General features: G+C 38.9%; 1 protein-coding gene across 1 annotated transcript in view; it reads right to left on the minus strand.

The window, feature by feature from the left end:
• The window catches only part of wdr7 (WD repeat domain 7), a 98,499-nt gene that overhangs the window by 60,075 nt on the left and 31,129 nt on the right, over nt 1-7,295 (minus strand). Inside the window, exon 19 of the mRNA XM_020601061.1 lies at nt 4,061-4,158. Coding sequence (XP_020456717.1) covers nt 4,061-4,158 — 98 coding nt within the window. The remainder of the gene's footprint in view (nt 1-4,060; nt 4,159-7,295) is intronic.

Here is a 7,295-nt window from a genome sequence, read left to right on the forward strand (position 1 = left end):
GGGCATCTGTTTCGGATGCCTCCTGGGCGCCTTCCTAGGGAGGTGTTCCGGGCATGTCCCACCGGGAGGAGGCCCCGGGGAAGACCCAGGACACACTGGAGGGATTATGTCTCTTGGCTGGCCTGGGAACGCCTCAGCATTCCCCTGGAGGAGCCGGAGGAAGTGTCTGGAGAAAGGGAAGTCTGGGCATCTTTGCTTAAACTGCTGACCTCGTGATCCAGTTCCGGATAAGCGGAGGAAAATGGATGGATGGATAATAAATTCTCCTGTAAGACCATTTTAAATACATACTGTATTCTCATGTATTTTAGGAAAACTATTTCAAACTTACTGTATGATAGTAATACAACTGATTAAATTACCAATGATAAAAATACCAAGGAGTCAGATTCAGTAACTCTGATATGCTAATATGATTCAGCCCACTTGGTAAATATTTAATTTGGACTTTCTCCAACTCTGCTCAACCTATAACTGGATCCTGAGAAATATCGGAAATATTATGTATTTACCTACAAATTGGTTATATCTTCATGTACGTAAAGATCCTTTGGACAGTGTTCATCCATTTAGCGTCAAGCAAATCAAAAATAGCTGTTGTATAATGAAATAAAATAAAACTCCATAATGAAAAATAAAAGGAGCTGCACAAAAGAGACAAACTAAACAAATTAAATATAAACCAGAAGCAGAAAAAGAGACTTCCAACACAGAAAAAAGTGGCATATATATTGTAGATATAAGTTAACAAACAAGATATAAATGTCAAAAACAAAACACCAGCAAAACAAAGGTAATATTTCATCTCCCAGGAAACACTTGGTTAAAAAGATGGAAAATCAGCTGTTAGTCTGGAGATGATGACCAACTACCTCCAAACAAACCAAACCTGACAAAAATCCTAGACCATGACACAAAGGTTTCAGACTGTAGCATTAACACTTTATTAGTCAGTATTCAGTGGAGAAAAATAAACATTGAACAATTATCAAAAACAGAATGAATAACATCATTATCCTTGACAGTTATCCTGAGGAGGGTTGATTAAGGGTCCTGATTAAAACAATCAACTTTAAGGTGTAAATATTATGTGGGGTTTCTAATTACATTTAGAAGATAAGTTTGATGCTTCTTTATGCTAAGGCCAAAAACCTGAAACCTTTGTACTGTGGACATCAAATGATTAAGTATGATGTTTCTGAATTTTTTTTTATGCTCATGAAGGGTATTTGAAAAACAAGAAAAAAAGTGGTCTTCTCACAAAACTAAAATTGTGAGGCCATAAAACACAAGACACATAACTAAAGATATGTTGAATTTTTTTACAGTCATAAACAATGAATACCTTCCTGTTCACACACAACCAGCAGCAAAATGCAACAGGCAAAATTTAAAATATTGCCCATATAACAGTTCAACTATTGCAAAGAAGACGTAGCACAGAGACAACAGAATAGTTACAGCAACAATACATTAGTTGGTGGGAAAAGATTGAAACAGTGAAAGAAAGATGTGCACAAATACAAGAAAATGAAAATACAGTGAAAGAAAGTATTTTTTATTGTTGTTCAAGAGAACAGGCAGCAGGCTGAAGCCATGCAGTGTACAACAGTATGAAGGCAAAAAGAGAAACAGGAATAGAGAGAAGAGCAGAGAAAAAGAGAAGGGCTAAGAAACAATTATAAAGATAGACAGAGAAAAAGGCTGAGGGCAGTTGACGGCAGTTTACTAGTACTGGGAAGCGGAGAAGGAAAACATTTCAAATGAAAATTTTTTGTATGAGGAGGGTAGATCTCATTTTTTATCTTATATTATACTGTACAGCATCCTAATCATAACATAAAAGTGATTTTTAATGTTATAAGGTATTACTTGATGTAATTCATTCTTTCACGAGTGGTCTGCTACCCTCTAAAGTCCAGAGAAAAAGTGTTTGACTCTAATCATAACATAAGTGATTTTTAATGTTATTTATAAGGTATTACTTGATGTAATTCAGTCTTGCACGAGTGGTCTGCTACCATCTAAAGTCCAGAGAAAAAGTGTTTGACCATGCAGAATGGTCAGACTTGATTATGTTTGGCTTACTGAGGTTTGTCTTTGTATTAGCTGGATTAGCTGCACTAGCTACTAAGCCAGTGTAGAGAATGCTGGATGCTGGTCATAAAACAAACCAATATGCAGATGATAGTTTAATATTCAAATCTAACATGGGGACTTGTTTACTGGCACATTAAAATGTAAAACTGTGACTTCTTGAAGTCTGAAATAATGTATTTACACTAACGCAGAAATACCAGCCAAATAGAGTTTAGTTGAATAAATGTAACAATAAAGCATACCTTATGCCACAACACAGCACATAGTTAAAATAGCACTGTATCTTTTACTGTAACCCTTAAATAACTGTTTTATTACCTTGAAGCTGGATACCAAACCTTTCAGAAAAACATTTGCTGACATAATTAGAGCCAACAGTGACATGAACAGTACTTAAATGTTTGTAATTCCAGCATGACATGAATATAGAATCAGCACTTTTTTTGACCGCCATGGCCACATTTACCTGTTGGTCTCTTGTTAATGCTCTGTTCTGTCTGCTCAGACTTGTTCTGTAACATTTATTTAGCATTTCAGTCCAGCCATTATTGCTATTTTTTAAAATTATTTATTTATAATTTTTTGTGTTCTTGGGAAGAATTCTGTGTTGTTGTAAAGGTAGAGACATAAAAAAATAGGGGTTAAAAATGCAACCTGTTAACCAAGACAGTAATATTTAGACCGCTGGGGTTACTTAATCCTCAAGAAAAGTGCTACAGTGTACTGGTTAAGTGGTTAGTCTGACAACATTTGCTCTGTGTAACCATGTGTACTGAATCACTGAATAGCAGATTATAGGCACATTACTAATTAATCATTTCAGCTCAAGGTTGAAGCAACACAGTTGCATATGTCAGTGTAGGTTAACAGTAATACACAAGTGTTTTGAAAAAGCTGTTTAGCTTGACCACATCTAGAGTACTGAAGCATAACTCGGGTTTATTACAATTTGGTTCTTATTTTCATTGCCTGGTCCATCATTTCTGTCCCAGATCTCAATTATTCAAATGAGTGTTATTAATACTGAGAGTGATGACAGACAAAAGCACAAACTGATGGAAATTGCTGGCAGTGGGTGGTCAAAAGGCAAAAACTGAGAAAATATTGTTTTTGGTGTTTTTGTGAGTCACAGTGCTCTCTGTTCATCTCTCTCTAAATCCTGCCGTATATCAGTGGGGCCTCCTCATGTATTAAATGGACTCTGGTTTACAGAGCCTCTGACACACACACAAGGCTGGAGTAGCTGGCTGAGCAGAGGTCACACTGAATTGTAGTGAATAGGCATGTGCTGTGAATAGGCATGTGGCGTGAATAAGTCCATGCGCTTGTCACGCCTGGTCTCCATTAAGGGGTGACAATAGCGCTGAAAGCTCACCTCCCAACAACACCCAAGAGTGCTAGCCATGGCACGTGTGTGTCCACATGGACTTAATTGTTTGTGTGTGTTTTTAGGCATTAGGCTTGCTGTACTGTATGTGTGGTAGGTAGTCATATGTGAATGACATGTGGCAAAATCTGAAACTATCACGGTGAATGTGAATCAGACTCTCCCCCACATACTCCCCAAGCTGAGCAAAGCAAAAAACAAACAAACAAAATCCTGCCATGATTAAACTGTGTTGTTTCCGGTATGAAAATGTGAAACCTTTTTTGTTTTTTCCTGCTGCTCAGTCAGTTTTGTAAAAGAAGAAACTAGATGCAAAGCTGCAGTCCTGGGTTTGAATCCCAGCTGAGGTTCCAACAACCTCACTCATGCCAGAAACAGCAGAAAACCCCTTTAAAGACTTTCTGACTGAAGACCCAGCAGCAGTTTCTTCCTGCGGTATTTCTGTTTTTTCCAAAACTCTCTGTGGGTTTTATTGCCAGTGGGCTGCATTATCAAACTCCCGCCCCTACGTCTTACCCTTCCCGAAAAGCCCCAAGGGGTGTGCAAAGCGAGTGCCCTTCCTTTTGTAGTTACCTTGTTTGATCTGGGCCTGTAGCGCCGGGTTGGAGGGCTGGGGGGGGGCGGCCAACGTCCTGCGAGGAGTCTCTGGGGTTCCTCCTGGTCTGGGAGGCCTGGAAGAGGATCACAAAAGGGAGGCATAAAATATTAAAAGAGGAGGGAGGAGAAATGAGGGCCAGCAACACACATGCTCACACTTACAGAAACCAAAATACAAAGAAACACTCACAGGATCACACTCATGCACTAAACCAGGAGTTCACACAACCAATCTTATTTTGGTTTCCTGACATTTCCTGACAGTTTTACATTCTTTATTTTACTGTGAGGACAATTTTTTGCTCAATGGGTCTAAAAATGTGAGTACACAAAATTCATTGTGGACATTTTGGGCAATCCTCCCAATGTAAAGGTTTTGTTTATGAGGGTTAAGACTTGGTTTCAGGGATCAGGTTAGAATTAGGTTTAGGTTAGCCATCTAGTTGTGATGTTAAGGTTAGTGTAAGTAGCTAGGGAATGTATTATATCAAGGAGTGTCCTCACAACTATAAAAAGACTTGAATCTATAACTGTGTGTGTGTCCATTTGTTTTACTTACATTACGGGGGCCGAAACCTGTTAACACACTCACATTGTGGGGACTTTTAGGGTGGCAACATAGTTTAAGGTTAGGTGTTAGGTGTTAAGGTTAGGCAAGTATTGGTTATGGTTAAGGTTAAGATAAGTCTACAGGAAATGTAAAGTCCCCACAAGGACTGAAAACACAGCATGTGTGGGTGGTGTGTGTGCGTATGGGTGTGTGTGCATCTTCTCAGGCTCCAGCCTATTGAATTTTGGCTGGAGGACACAATCTTGGGTCTGAACAGACTGGAGGCGTCTAACTTTCAGAGACACATAAACACTTCCAATACAACAATCAATAGAGTGATCAATAACTGTTGCCAGGCTATAAATTAGTGTCAAGAAGCTCTACAAACAACAGTTAAAACACCAACATTCTACTGCAGGGAATTTTAGAAAAGTGATAGAACGGTAGTCACAGTGTATGAAGCCTCGAAGAGAGGAATTAAGTGCCACAGCTGGTAGCTGGAGATGATTACTATAAATTCTCAAACAGTGGAAACTGTGTAAGGAACTATGTCTTTATTTTTAACAGGCTTAATGTGTTTATTTGTAATTTCTCCATTTTAGAAGTATAATTTAGTATAGTTAAGTAAGAAGTCTCCCTACTGGCTCCTGTTTTATGTGCTGCAAACTCAAAATGTCATTAATCTTTACTTTTTGTCTTGAATTCAGTATTTGGTAATGTAAAATTTAAGAAAAAGAAATATAGATATAGAAGTTGCAGAACACATTTGAGGTAAGTCAAGGTCCTATGTCACCACAGGTGTCTTTCCCAGGGATAGTTGGTTTCACTGCTTTTCCTTGTTTTCTGACGTATCTACGATGTTACAATGGTGAATTATCATCTTAGATGTGACCTAAAGCTCAAAAAATGAGGTGTACATATATTCTAGCACTTCTATGCAGAAGCAACTCGGTTTATACAAGTCCCGTGAAACTTTTTTCCCTCCAACTATGTAGACTCTTATGCAATAGCTCACAGATTTCCTTGAATGGTCATATTCTCCAAGCTGTGTGCATCCGTGTGAGCTTGCCTATGGCAGGAAACCTACTCATCAATGCTCATCAATGCTAGATTCCTCTGTAGCACAGTACCTGTTTGTTTCGACTGCTTGAGGCCAGTGTGTCTGCCGCATGTGATGGTTGGTGAGAGGATTCTAATAACCCGTGATGTTACTGTCGATGCTACGCTACCTGTTGGAATTCATTTCACTACTTTGGGAATGTATGTGGTCATCTATAATGTGAGGGATTTGTTGGGGAAGATGCAGCGATCACTGGTTGGATTTACCGAGCTTGGAGCTACTTGAAAGGAAGTGATGTTTCCAATTCTTGGTGGGACTTAGGGTAAGTAAAAAAAAAAAAACACAAACTGCTTCTCTCTTAATAAGCTGTTTCTGTAAGGTTAGAGAGAATTGTTGGCTGGAGAAGTTACTATGCATTATGCAAGTTAAAATATGGGGTTTCTCAATTACCCGCTTTGTTTAGAGTGTTACAAATCTCTTTTCACTGGTACATATATTGTTGATTACCTATCTATGGAGGAGAAATTCTAATTAATTAATGCAGTTGAGGTTTGCTGTGCTGTCCACTTTCATATTCTGGTTCGAACATGTCAGGTAGGATTTGAGATATTGTCATTGTCAAAAACGTAGCTTATTAGTCAAAGTTTTTTTGTTTGTGTTGTCAAAGCTTCCTGACCAGCAACAGGAATTGTGCGCGTTCATGAACTATCCTCTCATTTTCAGGAGGAGGCTCTCGGGTTTTATCGTTCAGAAATAATTTGACTATTTGGAGTTATGATGGGTGCAAAGCTAATCTAGAGGTACCCATGATTAAACATTACATGGTTGGAAATAAGCATACTATGGGCTCTTTACATCATATAATACACACACAGACCACACTGACACAACGCAATGGCCAGTGCTGTTGGGTGTGTGTTGTTTCATGTACTGGTGAGAACCAGTGTCTGCATGTCAACACAACACCTTGCTGGATGACATCATGGTACATTGCAGAAAACATTCAACCAAATCCGACTTGCTTACTGCAAGCTGCATCATTTGATGAAACGCCCCTGTAGTGACATTTCCCATTCAAATGAATGTGTATGGCTGCATTTTTTTATGGAGGGCAAATGTCTGTGTGAACCCTGCCTTATTCTACAAGACAAGATGCAGTGAGACCCATTCAGAACAATAGAGCACAAGAACATGTGCACCTGCATATACCCCCACCCCACACGCACACACCCCCACCCTCATCACCCACATACACCTGCTTTCACTGCCTTTCACTATAGGACACACAAAGAAACACACTGACAACCCCTTGCACACTTACACAGTCATCTTTGTGCTAATGTGGCTCACAAAAACACAAAGGAACACACACATACAGTCTCATTAATAAATGCAAAAATTACACCAAACAATAAAAACCACCGTGGAATCTTTGAATCAACATGGGATAATAAACAACCTGGGGCTACATGGAGCAACATTTGATAGGATTTTGAAATACAATAAGTCTCCAGCCCCCATCACTGGGCCAGAGTGAGATTTGAAATAAATAAATACATTTTACTTCCACCTATGCAATCAAAATTAAAGAGTAAAAAAAA

The sequence above is a fragment of the Monopterus albus genome, unplaced genomic scaffold, assembly GCF_001952655.1.
Source record: "Monopterus albus unplaced genomic scaffold, M_albus_1.0 scaffold50.1, whole genome shotgun sequence".
Lineage (NCBI taxonomy): Eukaryota > Metazoa > Chordata > Actinopteri > Synbranchiformes > Synbranchidae > Monopterus > Monopterus albus.